Genomic DNA, 19728 nt, shown 5'->3' with positions numbered 1-19728 from the left:
ATTTTAGAGGCCATAAGTGGGCGTGCTATGTGCGTAAACTAGTAACCTAACTAGTGCGCGACTCCGAAAATTGGAACCACGAAAAACAATGCTGTTGACGATAAGTGTATAATCTGTGGTAATATTCTGAGGTGATCCCCAAAACTTGGATTAATAATATTTACATTTGCATTGCATTACGAGTAATTCCCTGATTTCAAACACTAACAAGATTACAGTTGGGGGTTGAAACCTTTGGTGTTACACAGCAGAATAAAACACTAAATCACCACAATACACTAAAACACTTTTACTTTTACACTGAAGTAAAAGTAAAGTATTTTGGTGTATTTTTAAACACTAACAACAAAAATAGGAAATAAACGACCAAAACGTAAAGCGAAAAAAGACACCTCTCTAAAATTTCCATCAGGGCCCCCTCTCACAATTCCACCATTTTAAAAAGACGTTTAAAAAATATTAAGATTATTCATACCCTTCTGAGCTTTTCAGGATACTGTTGGATCACATGATCGTTATGCGTGTTGAACGTGTGCAATCTCTTTTTGATTGTTTCTTCGTTGTCATCTACTCTTCCTGACGTTTTGGCCCTTCCTAATAGTCTGAAATATATTACAAACATTTTAAAATTTATTTAATTAACAAAAAAGAAAGAAAATTACAAAGCATAAATTAAGAAAATAACAAAATTAATATCGATATATTATGTCACCGGATTGTCTTTACAAGAAAACACTTTATTATTGACATTTTGAGAAAAATACGGCATTTATAAAAATGTTTGCTTGTTCTAAAATAGTTAATTCCCATTTATATAAACTCACCGGCAAAAAAAACCGACCACTAAAAACTAGACCCAATTTCAAAGTTGGATTACTCGCGAACCACTCATTAGATTTTGATGATTTTTTTTTAAATTGTAAATTAATTCCTTTTTAACGGATGCTACGTCAGAAATTTTTATTCCGAATTTATTTTGAGCATATACAGGGCACAACAATAAGACGAAGTTTTTTGTCCGAACTTTGTAACACCTTGTAGGATGCAGCAGCAGTACATCAGCAGTAGTAGCTATTGCTAAATTAAATCACATTGTAACCTCATCTTTTGTGAGCATTTTGTTTTTTTAATTACCACATTATCTCTTTTTGTATTGGAGATATACTGTTTTAAAACGAACGTCTCGGAAAAATGCTTCTTGAAAGGCAGACAATTTTATGTGTAAATAATCAAGGCGGCATAAGCGAAAACGGCCATTTATGAGTATTTGCAATATGAAAAAAACGGTTGTCAAATTAAAAAATGCCATCTGTAACGGATGTTGCTCGTATTGTGGCTTTAATTGAGGATGGCCGAAGTCAACGTTATGTCTCCGATACCCTGGGTCTGGGTATATTTTGAACAACAGTCCAGGATGCCTGGAATCGGTATATGGAAACGGGAAAAATTTCACCAGGCGAGTGGACACTAGATATTAGTCCCTTAAAATTTCTTTACCTTTTTTTTTAATTTTCATGTTTTTAGTTAGTTTTCAGGTTAAACTTACCTACGTTCTGATGTTTGATTTGTTTTTAAAGCTTTTTTCGAGGCGTTTGTTTTAAAGCAGCGTATCTCCAATACAAACAGAGATAATGTCGTGATTAAAAAAACAAAATGCTCACAAAAGATGAGGCTACAATGTGATTTGATTTAGCAATAGCTAGTACAGCTGCTGCACCCTACAGGGTATTACAAAATTTGGGCAAAAAACTTCGACTTACTCTTGTGCCCTGTATATGCTCAAAATAAATTCGGAATAAAAATTGCTGAAGTAGCATCCGTTAAGAAGGAATTAATTTACAATTTAAAAAAAAAAATCATCAAAATCTAATGAGTGGTTTGCCAGAAATCCAGTTTTAAAATTGGGACTAGTTTTCAGTGGCCGGTTTTTTTTTGCCGGTGAGTGTATTTTCAAATTGCCATACCGCTTTAGAGAAAATAGAAGAAACATGAAAATGTAGTTCCTAAAAATCAAAACGCGTTTATATGGTAATATAATTTCGTTTTCATTTTTTGTTGTTATTGATAGAATTTTAATATGTTAAATAACGTCATGCTTTTTGTTGATTGAAAATGTTAAAGAAGCACAAAATTAATTTGGTTCAGTGCTACGGAATAGGTGATTATAATTTTGTGTATTCCCATAGAAACAAAATTTAAAGAAAATACAAAAATTAATTTTCTTTAAAACGGTATGGAAATTTGCCAAAATATGAACGAGATTTTTTAGAAAGTAAACTAAAATCCAAAAATTGTAATTTGAACTTTAGAAGCTTTTGATAAACATATTCGAATCAATTCCCATCAAATATTGAATGGGAGCCTTACCTTTCAACTAACGTGTCTTCTGATGCATCAAAGAAAATTACTAGATTCACTGGTGCTACATGCTGCTCAAATAGGATACCCTGTTCCTTTTCTCTGGGATATCCATCGATAAGATAACCTTTAGATGTAGGCAGAGCATTATAAATAGCTTCTTTAAGTAAATCCAAAACCACTTCGATAGGAACTAACTCTCCTCGTTCCATAATGGCGGTAAGTTCTTTACCTCTTGCTGAACCGCTGCTCACCTGAATAGACAATAATAATAGAATATATAAATATAATATTTCGTTTTCATTTTTTGTTGTTTAATAATAATAGAATATTATTATTGTTCTATAAGGAATTTCTTTTTAAATGTATCTTGAGACATTTTTGAAGTGAAACTTCTTTATGAGTGGTGGGAGTAAAAGTTGAAGGCCGTGACACACGAGACACGTCAGGAAAAGTGGTAACGATTGGAGGCCAAGACGGTGCGTCGCGCGTCGTAACTCGGGCCCTATGTAAGCTAGAAGGCTGAAACTCTGAATATAGATGGGGCTCGAAAAGCCCTATAGAAATGGCGAATACCAGGTGCTTCTCAAAAGTGGCTCACCCCTATAACTTTTTAGCCGACCATACCGACAGGTATGGTAGGCTATTAAAATCGGCAATTTTTTTTTAATCTCACTTAAAATGAGTTATTTGGGTCATAAATGACCAAAATACAAAATATTTTCATGGTGTCTGTCTGTCTGTCTGTCCGTCTGTCTGTCCGTCTGTCTGTCTGTCCGTCTGTATGTCCGTCTGTCTGTCTGTCCGTCTGTCTGTCCGTCTGTCCGTTTCTCTGTCCGTCTGTCTGTAATTGACATAAATTAGAGTTGATTGACGTATTCAATTGTTTTCTGTCACTTCCTGTTTCACCGGAAATGACTACAACTTTTGATTTTTAAATTGCACCCTCGGTATTTTTTTACTTTATTCGATAGAAAATAACACTCTGAATAGAATGACATTGAAATGATAACTTGCGGTTCATAATGAAAATTTGTTTCGAAATATCAAGTGTGTGGTATCAAATTATTCCTAAAAAAATGCTTTTTCCAAATATGCTAATGAGCCACCCTCGTTCCATTTGAAAAAATTGAGACATGATTGAAAATACGATTTGGGCATCTTCTTGCTGGACAAGTAAAAATGGCGGTGCTGTCAAAGGATTTCCCAGAGGTTGCTCTGACCACCGACCAGCAAACGTCTCTAGAAGAGGCTATACTGGACGAAGTAGTGGCGATCGGATCGCAACACAACGATCTACAAAATGTGGGTCAGCTGCGTTTTGCGGGGATACACTATCGATCCTCATAGATTTCAAAAATCGGCAAATTGGTTGGTTGAAATCGCACCTAAGCTTAAAAATTGGCAAGGGCCGGAACTGGTTGCAGTGAAGGGAGAAAACATCCCTAAAGGGTCATAAACGGTCTTTCTGCCGAGGAGCAAGGGGAAAGACACCACCTACCTGCTGAGCCTTATCCAAGGTCAGAACTTCAATGTAAGGATCGAGTTGGAGAGTCATCAACTCGAGGGAGGAGGGTCATGGTAAGGTCTTCACAATAGGAATTGACCTCAAATCCAAGGAGGCAATAGAGAAAGAGGGACATATCCTCTATTATAGATACGAGACGACACCGGTATCAGGTCTAAGGAGAGACCAAGTTAAAGAGGTGGAGAAAATGGAGACAGATTCTCCAGCCTCCACCTCACGGGTTCCTCAGCCGGAGGCAAGCTTCTCGACTGTGAAGGGCACGGAGGGCCAAACTCCAACCGTGGAAGGGTGTGTACCCTCGGAGGAAGAACTGTTGTCAGAGGAGGATGGGAAATACCCTGTCCCCTCTACAACAGAGGTATGATGGGTTAGAGATTGTGTGACTCAAGATGACTCATAGTACACACACTTTTTTTTAAATTCAGCAATTAACATTAATTCAGCATTAATCAATCATCATCTTATTTAGGCAAGAAAAAAAAATAAATATAACTTAAAATTAAAATTATTCCTATTATTCACCTTTTTTATTCTTTACCTCATTTCGAAGTAAGTCTCCAGAGGATAAATGAGTAAATCCATACTTGGCAACGATCCTGTCGCATTGTGTCCCTTTTCCAGATCCGGGGCCACCCAACACCCATATGATTGGAACTTTGATTTCAGGTGATGAGGCCTTAAACAAATTATTATATGTAATAGTTTTTTTTTTCAAAAACAAATTAAATTTGGCTAAGTGCATATCTGAAAAATGGTTCATTCAACAGAAATGTACAAATAAACAATTCTACACAATCTACATAATCGGTTATTGAGAAAAAAACGGACAGAAATAGTTGCTGGCTTAGTTCATAAAAAAATAAATAAGTTTAAGTAATCGACTAATTGGTATTTTTAATTGTTGTACATTTTTTCAACATTGTTATACATTCTGTTTTATTTTGTAGCTACAGGGGGTTTAAGTATTGATTTTTTTTTCGATTTATTATAATTTTCTTAGCAATTAGCGATTTGAATGAAATTTTGAGGGTAAAAAAAGTTACTATAAATTATAGTACTAAAAATAAAATATTAATAATAATAAATAATAGTAATATATTTCTGTACTTTTTTTGTAATATAGTTCTGTACTTTTTTCTGTACTTCTTTTAGTACTGAAATATATTTCAGTACTAAAAAAGGGACGTGCATATGGGTTATCATTGCAATATTTTTCTAAAAAAATCTCACGGACTTTTTATCTCTTGTTAGGAAATTTGTGTAGGCCGTTTAAAGTAATTAGTTTAAGTTGATTAAAAGTTGTCTCTTGATATTTTCTCGATATCGATATTCTTGAATTAATAAATTATTTATTTAATCTATTTTATTATTAAAATTATTAAAATTTATTATACTGATTTTTTTAAAAAAGATTTAACTCTTGTCACTTTGAAAATCTGCTTTTCGGCACTCATGTTTATCGGCTTTTTTTCATATTTTTTGATGGAATCGTGTACTGATTTAATATAATAATTTTTGACCAGTGACATTTTAATGTCATTGGCAGTACTTTGAGCAATGATTTTAATTTAATAATGTGGTCTATACAGGGTCCGGCAATAGTGCGTCGGGCACCTGTAGATCCTAGAATAAAAAAATTAAAAAAGAAAATATTTTAACTTCCATAGGGTGGCTCAAAAAAGTGTGAGTGGATCGGGGTGATTTTTTTTAAATGGAACACCCCGTATATTATTGCATTTTTTGTTTTCTTTCAGATCACTTTACATGATCCTAAGATATGAGTAATAGTTTCAAAGATATTCATAAATAAATAAAAATATATATATTTTTCAGCCTTTCTTAATTTTTTTTAAATACAAGAATTGTCTTGAAATCAAAACTATATTAGGTATTTACTTTCGATGGTTTGTTCTTACTTTGCTATAAATATGGTAATCGTAAATCTGAAATCATACAGGATGTTCAAAATTCTACGCCAAACTTTCTAAAATATAAAATAAGTTTTCTTCGTTTTTTTTTTTAAACGGAACACCCTGTATATTATTTTTTCAATAGATGGAGAATTTAAAAATAAACATTTTTTGTATTTAGAGTCTTTCAAAATTTTTAACGGTTTTGCAGATATTCGCGGTTTTATATTTCATATGGCATTTTCCACAGTAAATTTTTATCAAAGTGATTTAGTGTTTTATAAAGCCACCCAATGATTTTTCTCTCGTATTTTACCATAGAAAGAGCCATATATATGGAATAATACTGCGTATATCTGCAAAACTATTAAAAATTTTGATATTAAAGTACCTACATAATATATCAAAATTTTTAATTGTTTGAAATACTCTAAATACATAAAATGTTCATTTTTTAACTCTTCATCTAGTGAATAAATAATATACAGGGTGTTCCATTTAAAAAAAGACAAAGAAAGATTATTTTATATTTTAGAAAGTTTGGCGTAGAATTTTGAACACCCTGCATTATTTAAGATTAAAAGGTGCGTCTCAAAAGTCTCCCTCTCTATAACTTTTGTATTTTCTCAGATAAATAAACGAGATTTGTTACGTTAGTATATAACATAAATTAGGATTGATTGACGTATTCAATTGTTTCGGTCACTTCCTGTTTCACCGGAAATGACTACAACTTTTGAATTTTAAATGACACCCCGGTAATTTTTTAATTTATTCGATAAAATGAAGAAAATGACACTTTGAATAGAATGACTTATCATATATCAACTTTTGACATTTTCGAATATGATTTATTTGAAATAGGCCAGTGCAAATAATTTTGAATTTGCAAAAATGTTTAGAAAGGTGCGACCATTGAAAATAGTTAGCATTAGTAACCCTTATTAACATACTAAAAGTCCCCATTGGTCGGGTGTGTGCGTCATCAAAAAAAATCGGCCGCCATCTTGAATTTTGGTACTTTTTGGGAAAAAATGTTAATAACTCGAAAACCGTGCGTTATAGCGAAAAACTCCAAGAGATAAAAATTAAAGAGAATAAAAAACTCTACCAGAATCAATAAAAAATAAGTTTATTATCCTAACGCAGTGATGTACAAAAAATTTTTGAAAATCGAGCAATTTTTAGAAGGAATCACCGAAATGCAAATTACTAAACTTTTAAGCTTATTAACAAATAACATGGATATTTAGCATCCATTCAACTAAAATAGAATCCTTGTTACATTTTCAAGAAATATTTATTGGTGGTTTAATAATATTTCAAAATTAACAAAAATTGTAAAAGCTATTCTTTACTAAATACATGTGTACTAATAATGTACGAAAGCAGCCTCTACCTTGTCCCGGGCGGAGCTATTTGCACTTAAACCAAGGTCTCTTTGTTACCATTTTGTAAACAACTTGTTTTTAAAAATACATACAGTGAGAGTTTGAAAAATTAGGCTACAGGTTGGAAGAAAAAAATAAAATCTAAAGTACTTGCGAATGTCTTTTTGACATAAATATCATCTACGATCTTAACACTTTTTCATTATGATAAATACATTATAAATATACCCCTACATATCGAATAACAATAATTCAAATATGACCATTTTAATAACAATGTGTTACCAACTTGTAACCTAACTTTTCAAACTGTCATCTCTAGAAAAAAAAATGAAGTTTACAATTTTATTCGATTTGTTCTTCATCGACCGAGATTTCTTTGTTGTCGCAAGAAATACCATTACAGTTACCACACAAGCTTGAACAGGGCATATTGGATTTTAAACATGTACATAGTTTATTACATCCAGATTTGCAATTACAGTAAATCATTTTCAATACAAATTCTGATGCCACTGCGTTTGACGTTGTTTTTAGAACAAAGGTATCCGTTTTTTTAGTCCATCCCCATTCTGTTGCCTCTTTTCCGTTATTTAGCCAATACTGCATTTGTAAATGATATATAATAATGATTTTCAGCTGCGTTAGTTGTTGGAGGTAAGGTAGCTAAATCAAAATTTTTACTAAGTACCTGACGAGATGTAAGGGTTTTATATTTATAATACCTCAACTGATCTAAATCTTTTGCTAGCCTATGTCGACCATATAATGAAAATAAGAATGTATTTCCAGCTTCGACTAGCTCAGATTTTTGTGCTGCAGGATCTAAAAAAATGGATGTAATTTGTCGCAGATGAGGATCTTTTTGCAACGTTTCGAGAGTCGCCAATTTACCTTTTTTAAATAAGCACGAGGTTGTATCACACCCTCATATAGCATGTGCAAATAAGAGGTCTATGAGGTTTGGACGATTTTCCAGGCCGAAGCATAAAAACAGAATTTTTTGTCCGATAATGCAGTAATAAAACTAACAAATCAGTATCTGCAGTCTAATTTTTCAAACTGTCACTGTATTTTTAAAAACAAGTTGTTTACAAAATGGCAACAAAAAGACCTTGGTTTAAGTGCAAATAGCCCGATCGGAACAAGGTGGAGGCATCTTTCGCACATTATTAGTACACATGTATTTAGTAAAGGATACACTTTTACAATTTTTGTTAATTTTGAAATATTATTAAACCACCAATAAATATTTCTTGGAAACGTCACAAGGATTGTATTTTAGTTGAATTGATGCTAAATATCCATGTTATTTGTTAATAAGCTTAAAAATTAGTAATTTGCATTGTGATCAGTTTTAAAAATTGCTCGATTTTCAAAAAATTTTTGTACGTCACTGCGTTATGATAATAAACTATTTTTTATTGATTCTAGATAAATGGTAGAGTTTTTTATTCTCTTTAATTTTTACCTCTTGAAGTTTTTCGCTATAACGCACGGTTTTCGAGTTATTTGCATTTTTTTTCAAAAAGTACAAAAATTCAAGATGGCGGCCGATTTTTTTTTGATGACGCACATACCGGACAAACGGGGACTTCTGGTATGTTAATAAGGGATACTAATGCTAACTATTTTCAATAGTCGCAGCTTTCTAAAGATTTTTGCAATTTCAACATGGTAAATGTCATAACTGCTCTAGGGTAAAACTGTAACGTGCAACAACATAAATCAATTTAAATCAATTTGGTTCGAAATACCAAGTGTGTGGTACCAATTTATTCGTAAAAAAATGTTCTTTCAAAATATGCTACTGAGCCACTAGTCCAGTCAGTGGGGTGTTTTGCCATACAAAAGGTGGTGTAGTAGTAATTTTTTTATATGTTATTAAGGTTTGGGTCTTGACAAAAAATCCAAGTTTTCGACCTTGGGGTGGGACCGCTCGAGTCGCCATCTTGGATAGAAGGTACAGTGACGAAAAGTTGACCATATTTTCCAAAAAAATAGAAAAACTCCCCAATTTTGTAATTTTTCCGAAATTCTCGTTATTTTTTACATAGGTATAAACAGCAGCGACTGCTGAGGTAGTGCCAGGGTGCCACGGAGCGAAAAAAATATGTTATAACCTTCATATGTCTCATTGAAATATAACGCACAACACAAAAAAAAACTGAAAAATAAGGTAGTGCAATGGCGATTTATTAGCGTTTTCTTTACTTTGATGGTCCGGTCGGTTATTAATAACGTTTTGAGTATTGTCTTCGGTGTCATCGTAATCGGTGCTTATGGGAACGGACGGAACGGACGGAACGGACGGAACGGGCGGTCGTGTTTTGAAAAAATTGAGATATGATTAAAAATACGATTTGGGAATCTTTTAACCGGCCAGGACAAGACACAACAAACGTTAGACGATCAAATATATTTTTTCAAGGCTCCTTTATTAAAAATTAGTGTTTTTAACATAGCCATGGCATTCTAAATTGAAATTTAAAATACAATTAGTTTTTGAGCGAATATGTAAAAAATTGACATATGATATGTCATCCGATTCAGTGTGTCATTTTCTATTGAATAAAGTAAAAATATATCGAAGATTCCATTTAAAAATCAATAGTTGTAGTCATTTCCGGTGAAGCAGGAAGTGACCAAAAGCAATTGAATACGTCAATCAATCCTAATTTATGTCATATACTAATATGCCAAATCTGTTTTTTTATCTGAAAAAATAAAAAAGTTATAAGGATGAGCCACTTTTGAAACGTACCCGGTATATACAGGGTGGCCCATCGAAAACGTTCCGCAAGGCATAACGACCAGGGTATTTATTTTTTCAAAAAATCCACAAACACGTCAATTTTGTTTGTGAGGGGGACAACTTTTGCCCCAAAAACGATTGCAAAATATTCAACCCTCTAAGCGGGGGTGTCATCCCCCAACTTTTTTCAAATGGAAAGGGGGGTCAAGTGGCGCCGCAATGAAAAGAGCTTTCTATTCTCTATATTTCCCCGCTTCGTTTTTGAAAATCGAGTCATTGAGAAAATATCAAGGATTGAAATTTGAAAAATTTATTTAAGCATTTATCAGAGTAAATGATAATTAAGAATAAATTCGACCAATTTGCTGTTTTTTCTTATTATTTCTAGATGTTTACGCATTTTTTCACTTGCCACAACGTTGAACGATCAGGTGCGGTAGTTGCTAGATAGCTGTTCTGTGACTTGTACGTTGAAGTTCTTCTCAATATCGTTAAACTGACCTACAATAGAATTTCCAAAAATACCAGCCCACACGTTCAATTTCTGAGGGTTTTGTGTGTGCACCTCCTGAAAAACCCTGGGGTTGTCCTCAGCCCAGTACCGATAGTTGTGCCGATTAACTACACCGTTCAAAAAGAAAGTACACTCATCTGAAAAACACACATTAAATAGGAAATTATTATCATTCGCCACTCGTTCACTCATAGCTTCACAAAATTGCAAGCAACGATCAAAATCGTCTTCGTTGAGTTCTTGTACCAACTGAATTTTGTACGGGTGGAACTTGTGTTTTTTAATATCCTTTGGAAACTTGTACGATTCCCGCCGGTCTCATTGGCTAATTTTCTTGTACTCAGAATACTGTCCATGGCAACTTGGCCCAATACGAATACCTCCATAGCTTCATTTACTACAGGATTTTTCCTCTGCCTCTTTTTATTCATAACGGAACCAGTTTCGCGAAATTTTACTACTAACTGGCGAACAATTTTGCCATAAAGGTGTTTGTCAGGATGGCGTTCATTGAATATCTGCGCAACCCGATTGCAAACATCTAGAAATAATAAGAAAAAACAGCAAATTGGTCGAAGGAATTTATCCTTATCATTTACTCTGATAAATGTTTAAAAAACTTTTCAAATTTCAATCCTTCATATTTTCCCAACGACTCGACCGATCTTCAAAAACGAAGCAGGAAAGTATAGAGAATAGAAAGCCCTTTTCATTGCGGTACCACTTGACCCCCCTTCCCATTTGAAAAAAATCGGGGGATGACACCCCCGCTTAGAGGGTTGAAGATTTTGCAATAATTTTTGGGGCAAAAGTTGTCCCCCTCACAAACAAAATTGACGTGTTTTTGAATTTTCTGAAAAAAAATTATCCTGGCCGTTATGCCTTGCGGAACGTTTTCGATGGGCCACGCTGTACATAGATAAACTATAATTTATTTATAATTTGGTTTCTTTCTTCCTTATAATTTAATGTAAGATTTAAAATTGTTATTACCGGTATCACAGGAAATACCAAAATAATTAAAATAGTTTATATCAAAAAAGCTTCTATACATATAAAGAATTTCTAAGAGAGAAATTCTTCTAGATAAAAATGATTTTTGCTTTATCAAGGAGACCCAATCATACGATGAGATATTTTTATATATTAAAAAAATAAGTATATAATATAAATAACTAATAATAACAAAAGTAATTAAAAATTTTCTACGCTTTGTAGCCATCTAGAAATATTAGCAAATATAATTGCAATACAAATTGGCAAGAGCCTTTCAATCTTACATAATAAAAGTAAATATCAAATTTTACATTTTTGCCTGTTAGTATAGAAAACACTAAAATAAAACTTTATACATAAATTTAAATTAACGATATAAAAAAAAGACATAAATCCATTAATGTGGTTAATTAAACTTCTTATCTGTTTATCTGTCACTTACCATAATTTGTTATTGTTACGACCACGACCTAATAATATAATAATACAACGGATTGATATGAAAATAACTCTACCGCACTAGTAGCGAATATACTATTGCGCGAATCGTTGTTGACCCAGCCAATTCATAGTTAGGTATAATCCCAAGGCTGATCCCAAAAATAAAATCCAATTTTCAGATTCGAAAAAAATTTTCCAGTTTTTTTATATAACTAACTAACTGTATAAATCAATCGCAGACAGATTACTGTAATATACATTGTCTGAAAATTAAGTATAATTTATAATTTGGTAGGTTTATCACATGTATATCTGGTAATACTCATTCACTTACTAGCTGTGTATTATTTAATGGATCAACTAGATAATATTTGCGTCATCCTTAACATCAATTAAGTTAAATAAATGATTGTATATATAGTATACGGGGTGTTTCGAATTTAAAGGTGACCATTGGGATCTCGGAAATTTAGAGAAAGGTTTTTAATGTTTCCTGGATTTATTTGAAAAGATATTTTAAAGTAATTTCGAATCTGACGTTTTGTTTCCGAGATACCACTATCAACAAAAAAAAAAATACAAACCCCAAATCATAGACACAATGATAACAATACACAATATATACAACTTACAATTCCATACATACGAGGCGTTTCGGAAAAAATAAGAATGATAGGAAAACAATATAACATACGAACATCTTTCAAAACACAAAATACACTTAGATCCATTTTATCACATACTAAACCAATGAATACAGAACAACAAACAAAAAATGTAATATACTAAATACCATGTGAATGCGATAAATTTTATAATGGCGAAACATCTAGACAAGGGTCTAGGATTTAAGGAAATATTCCAATTAAAGAACATAAAGATTATTATTTAAGAAAGGCAGATTTTCACAAATCTAAGATTTGTCGGCATTCATGGGACACAGGGCACAGAATAAATTTTAATAACGTCAAAATTATAATGAAAGAAGCGATAACCTCTAAAAGAAAAATAAAAGAGGCTTTTTAAATACAATATAATAAAAATAAATGTATTGCTCATGCATCTGTAGATGTTAGTAATGTATGACAATCGCTTCTTTGATTTTAAAGAACATAACATAAATAAACATATCATACGTAAAAATTAAAATAATCATACAGAAAGTTTGGGGATTTTTGGTTTTACCTTATTAAGTAATTGTTATCAGGTAGTAATTGTTAATTTTGAAGTTTAACTTGATATAATGTCATTTTAACAGAACGTCAACGGTTTTTGTAGACGTTCTGTTATAAAAAACTAAAGTGTTCTCGGATAGTCGAATTTAAATATTTTAAATAGTTTTTTTATTCTTTGTATTTTTTTGCTTCCGACGACGGAAAGAGATAAACCTTCCGAAACGTTAAGCATTTTTTTGTTCGTTAGACAAATTTGTATATTTGTAAACCTAACTTCTGACAAGTAGTTTCCTTTTGGGATTAACGCAGAAGCGTTATTTTTTTACAAAAAATTACTATTTTTTTAGATTTTCTTGCAGTGGCGAAATACCCATATAGGATTTTTTGGAGAAACCATTATCAACTTTATATTTGTAAATAGGGAGTATTTGGAAATAGAATAATATGAATTTGTAGACCAAAAAGAATAGCAACATGAGTGCAATATTTGAATTATCATAACTTTTAAAAGAGAGTCCTATTAAAGATAGAAAAATGCAATTTTATTATTTTGCCTTATAGGTCAGTAAGCGAGGGGTGTAGGGTCCGAATTCTGATCACCTACACCGATTGACGTGAAATTTGAACAGTGAATAGAGATATATGTAAGAAACAAAAGTGACATAGTAGCGATGTGTGCTTACACCCTGGGGATGAGTACCACCCCATCACGGGGGTGAAAAATAACTAAATTGCAACATTTTACCGTAAAATAATGGGAAAAGAACACATTTTTTGAAAAAAAATGAGGTGACCATTTTATTTCTATCATAACTCCGCTAGTTTTTGAGCTACGAACTTGAAAAGACCTTCTAAAAAAACATTTAAAAGGTCTTTTCAAGCACTTTAAAAACGGTCATATTCATTTTCTTCGAAAAATGTGTTCTTTCGCCATTATTTTACGGTAAAAGGTTGCAATTTAGTTGTCGAAAAATAAAAAATCACCTTTACAGAGTGATAACTCGGCTATTATTACATTTACGGTAATCAACAAAAAATTAATCGATCAGGGCCCGTATTCTGTAACTTTGACATAAAAACGTTACGCTTTCAAAGCGGTGAGCGCAAGTGTTCGATCAGGAAACGCAAGGCAGTCAATTTTGGTATTCTCGTTGCCATGCGAATCGTGTTCTAGATACGCGTTGAGCACATATTGGCAATATCACAATTTCTAATGTAGGTAATAGTCAAAAGTCGATAACTGACGGATGTTACAATGAAAAATGTCAATGTTACGTGAATTTCATAACCTATTGTTGAGTTATGTCAAGCTATTTTTTATGGATATGTCATTATTCTTATTATACGAGGGAAGTGTTGAAGTCGCTTCTCAGCATTTTCGATGTTTTGAACAATATTTATATAGTAAACGTCACGAATGTTTGGGAGTGATTCATCGGTCGCTACCATGTGAACTAATCTGTTCAAGGTCACATAAAACTTAATTCCAGTGCCGTGGTCTTTCAAGTCATATAATAACCAATATATAATCTGTTGTAATTTGTTGTTTTAACTGTCAAAGTCTTGTCAAAACATATATTTGGTTATAAATATAAAATGGAATGCCCCATTGGTCGCACTGCAAGCACACCAATGGACTAACGAACAAAAACGAATCAATCAAAGAAACGCGATATAGTATCGTCTTTGTCAATCACGCTCACATTTTAGAATAAGTAGGAGGAGCGCAGGCAGATGATTAGACCGGGCCTTTAAAAACCTACGTCTGCGGTAAAAATTTACGTTTTTAATGTAAAAATGATAGCGCGCGTGTCGATTCTAACTTCATCAAGGGATGAATCACTCCCAAACATTCGTGGCGTTTACTCTAGCTGCCAAGTCGTAAATTATGAATTACCTATTGAGGAATTTATAGAAGAAGTAGTAATTTTCACTAAAGAGCAAGATAACGCACAGAATCACAATTTTTTCGATTTTCAGTGACAGTTCGACAAGCAAAACGATCCTTTAAGGCAACCGTTTTCAAAGCGCTCAGCGCAATCAGAAAAGACGTTAAGCGCGTCAGACGAGAATACCGAAATCGTTAATTAAGTGCGCGCTCAGCGAAAATTAATGTCATATACGCTGAGCGTCTAAAAGCGCTTAGCGTTTTCGAAGTTACAGAATACGGGCCCAGTTATTCCAAAAGCTTCATTTTTGCTTTATATGAGTTTTGCGATAAAACGCACGGTTTTCGGGTTATTTATAAAAAATGGCAGAAAAATATGCAGTTCTTAGATGAAAAATCAATATTTTCAAGCCTAAATAAATCGGAAAATATTAATTTTCTGAAAAAATATTATAGAACATTTTTTTCTTAGATCCTTTTGTTGATTTTTGCATTAAAATGGGTGATTTATTTTTCACCCTCGAGAAGGGGTGGCACTCACCCCCAGGGTGAAAGCACAGAAAGCTACTATGTAACTTTTGTTTCTTACATATATCTCTATTTACTGTTAAAATTTCACGTCAATCTGTGCGAGTGTCAAGAATTCGGAACTAATATACTCTGTTTTTTTTTCTCAGGTAAGATTTCGACAGACGATGACAGAAGAAAAGCAGATGACGTCCCATACCAATCTATTTATTTTACTAAAAAAAGTTTCAAATAATTTTTAAGTTAACTATGGATGGGTTTAAATATAAATCCGTCATACGTCGTCTCTTGTTGTTTTTAACCAGTTTTATTGGTTTATTTAAAAAATGACAGACGTATTTCAATTTTATTGGTTTGACGGAACGATGAACGACAAACGGACGCCGATGCGTATGAACCAGTATGAACTCGCCTTTAGATTTTTGACGCTTGTCAAAGTCTTGCCAAATTATAGGTTATAACACAGATAACACGTAATCCAGATGGCCATTGCTTACGGAACAGCATGTTTTCGATGAGACAGTTCCCTATTAATGACACAGAGGGCGCCTATAGCCAAATCTAATAATATTTTTAAAACGAACGAATTTGGAGCCACACCACGGCCACGCGATGTGAAGCCACGTAGCCGGTTGTTCACATTTATAAGCAAATTCCCGGTCAAACCCAGGGAAAATGTATATTCGGAATTTAATACTAGACAATTGGATATGAAAATACTAGTCGCAGTGGATGTTTGAAAGTCAGAATTTCTAGATGCATATATATGCTATTTATAGCCATGAAATTTATAATTTAGATTTTATTTTTATTATTTGTCTCTTAATATTTATTAGCTGAAAATAAGGGTAAAGGTTATCTATATAGTAATAAATAAAATTTGGCACATAGGTTCCTTAAGTGATGTAAATGAGCACTAATTGGGATTTTTTGAAAATTCGACCGCTAAGGGGGTGGTGAAATTAGGGATGAAAAGCTGCATAAAAATTTGTTAAAATCTGGTTTAAGAGTATGACATTTTTCACGAGTGCTCCTTGACTGACGTAATTGAACACTAAGGGGCAATTTTTGGAAATTCGCTCGTTAAGGGGGTGATATGGGGGGTACTTTTGTATACAAAAAAAGCATGTCCTAGGACTACGAAATTTTGCACAGAGGTGCCTTAAGTAGCGTAACTTAACAGTTCGATTATACAAAGCGATTTTAGGAAATTCTTCTACTAAGGGGTGAAACTGGGGGTGAAATTTTGCATATTTTTTTAAAATTAGTCCGAGGAGTTTGAAATTTGGAAATTGTTAATTAAGCGACGAAAGTGAGTACTCAGAAACGAATTTTGGACATTCATCCCCTAAGAAATAAGGGATGAAAATTGGTATAAAAATTTGTCAAAATCGGTTTTAGAAGTATGAAATTCTGCGTAGACGTTCCTTATGTAACTTAATTTAGCACTAAGAGGCAATTTTAGGAAATTTTCCCTCTAAGGGGGTGAAATGAAGGGTGAACGTTCTGAAAAAAAATCTGTCCTAGAAGTATGAAAATTTGCACAGAGGTTCATCAAGTGATGAAAGTTATACTCAGAAGCGAATTTTGGGCATTCATCCCTTAAGAAATAAGGGATGAAAATATGTACAAAAATTTGTTAAAATCGGTTTTAGAAGTATAAAATTGTTCGCAGACGTTCCTTATATAAGGTAATTTAGCACTAAGAAGCAATTTTTCGAAATTTTCCCTCTAAGGGGGTGAAATGAGGGGTGAACTTTCTGAAAAAAATCTGTCCTAGAAGTATGAAAATTTGCACAGAGGTTCCTCAAGTGATGAAAGTGAGTACTCAGAAGCGAATTTTAGGCATTCGCCCCATAAGAATTAAGGGATGAAAATTTGTACAAAAATTCATTAAAATCGGTTTTGGAAGTATGAAATTTTGCGCAGACGTTCCTTATGTAACGTAATTTAGCACTCAGGAACAATTTTTGGAAATTCGCCCTCGGGTGAGGACGATTTTTGGATATTCGCCCTCTGGTGAGGACGGTGAGCCCTCCCATGAGGTGTGGACGTTCTGAAAAAAAAATTGCTTGTTATTGCTAAATTACGTTACATAAGGAACAAACAGAATTTCATACTTCTAAACCCGATTTTAACAAATGTTTGTACAAATTTTCATCCCTTATTTCACTCTCTTAGGAGATGAATGTCCAAAATCCACCTGTACAAAATTCCACACTCGTAGGACTGTTAGTTTTAACTAACAATTTATTAAAGTGCAACTATATAAAAATTATACAGGGTGGCGCCTCTCATACGACTCGGAGGCTCCAAGGAGAACGACCAGTTCGTATTAAAATGAAATTTTGTGAGCATATGTAAGTTAATTCTGCGCACGTTTTAAAAATATAGAGCGTTCTACAGGGTGTCCCCAAAAAAAGTTACACATCAAATTTGTGTTTTTTTGTAACGGAATACCCCCTTTATTAATTAATTTTTAGATTCTAAGAGAAAAATAAAGGTGTATTTTATTAGGGAAGTATATGACTGAAATGTAAGGTTTTAGACTTACTTAAGATTTTGAAGAACAATTTTTAAATTTCAAGAAAAACTACCTAAATTGGAATTTACTCTATTGCACTTTAAATCAAATTAAAACCTGACCCATAAAGTTATACAGGGTGGGGCAAAATTAATGCTGAACATTGGTATAACCTGTATCTCCTTTACTACCCACCCTGTATAACTCCTTTAGTTTAATTGAATCACCCAGAATATTATTCCGATATTCAATGGGAAATTCATGTCACTTCCAAATACTATTAAGGTTGCCGGCCTACCCCTCAAACAAAGATTTTCTTAGATATTTTCATTTCTATGATTTAGTGTGAATAGATCTTTATTATTTGATAAAATCTAGGGTGGTTGTGATATGTCTGACGTTACTTCAACATAGCTGTCAAAGTCAAATTAGTTCAACTTTAGCAACTAGTTATCATTTTGTGTCAGTTCGTCAGTTGAAACAAAAAAAAATCTAAGAAATTTTCCGAAAATAGAAACTTATCCTACATCAGAGAGAATTGATATGATTCTATTAGTTAGCTCCTGATTTTATCTAGTCTGGGCTTTTTATTTGATTAACATATATCAAATAAAAAAGCCCAGACTAGACAGTGTTAACAAAACTCGACCAAACCAAACCAAACTATTGTCTGAAACTGCATTTTTTTACTTACTAAATATGAATTTTACTTTGTTTTGTTGATCTTTGAAAGGTGTATAAAGTCGAATCATTTTAGATTGGACATTTAAATTTTATGGGATTTTCGGGATCCCGGAATTTAATATCGGGATTTCGGAGATAAACATACACGCCGCCGGGATCCTGGGAGTTCGGGATTTCAGGAAACTCTAGTCGTGAGATTAATGATGTACAGATGCATGTCATGTTGATTTGGAAGTGACAATCGATAAGATTTATCATATAATTTTACATACCTATTAAACGACAGCGATCTTCATTTCCAAGCCCACTCCCATGCCTTTTTTTTCTATCGTACGGTATATTCACTAACTGCATTACCTACTTATAATTTATAACAGTTTATATTCACTGATTCATTTATAATTTGTATCCACTTAATATTACTTGATTTATCCATCGTAAACTTTGCATAGATATAGAAATATAACGATGGACAACTCTTAATGTGTTAAATTATACCCTACGATCGAAAAAAAAACGGCGTCCGATTGGTTTGGAAATGACGATCGATGACATTCCCCATATAATTTTACATATCAAATGACAGCGATCTTCATTTCATAGCCATCGCTGACGCCGTTTTTTTTTCGATCATACGGTATATGGTAAAAGCCATCGATCACCATTTCTAAGGTAACTTAACGCCGTATTTTTACATACAAAATGTGCAAAAAAATTCTATATGAATGAACTCACAATTTTCTATCCACTTTGTACATAAATTAGGATCTCTTGACGCATGAAACTTAAACACATGTACACCTGATTTCCGAGAAATCTCACAATTGTAAAATTGACACTTATTACCAGACATTTTAATAATAATTATCACTAATCACACAGTTGTAATCAAAGACAGTCAAAGGTATATAGTATATTACTGTTACGTTTTTCGTCGGTTCCGTGTGGATAGAAAGTCACAATTTATTTAAACACTATTTATTTAACACTAATTAACAAAAACAATAACGATAAAAGACTTATAGAACTATTTACA

General features: G+C 32.9%; 1 protein-coding gene across 3 annotated transcripts in view; it reads right to left on the bottom strand.

Moving 5' to 3' along the window:
- LOC115877557 (adenylate kinase isoenzyme 1) overlaps nt 1-19728 on the bottom strand; it is a 43049-nt gene that overhangs the window by 2800 nt on the left and 20521 nt on the right. For 2 of the 3 annotated variants that reach the window (XM_030893799.1, XM_030893798.1), the window contains exons 2-4: nt 4425-4562; nt 2368-2612; nt 476-602 (exon numbers count right to left, since the gene is read on the bottom strand). In XM_030893799.1, coding sequence (XP_030749659.1) covers nt 476-602; nt 2368-2612; nt 4425-4562 — 510 coding nt within the window. Of the gene's footprint in view, nt 1-475; nt 603-2367; nt 2613-4424; nt 4563-11894; nt 12240-19728 lie in introns of those variants that run through there. The other variant, XM_030893800.1, reaches the window with a different exon arrangement.

This window comes from Sitophilus oryzae, unplaced genomic scaffold, assembly GCF_002938485.1.
Source record: "Sitophilus oryzae breed Bouriz unplaced genomic scaffold, Soryzae_2.0 scaffold_1494_pilon_pilon, whole genome shotgun sequence".
NCBI lineage: Eukaryota > Metazoa > Arthropoda > Insecta > Coleoptera > Curculionidae > Sitophilus > Sitophilus oryzae.
The sequence above is the reverse complement of the archived record's forward strand: the minus strand, read 5'-3'. Positions and strand labels throughout refer to the sequence as shown.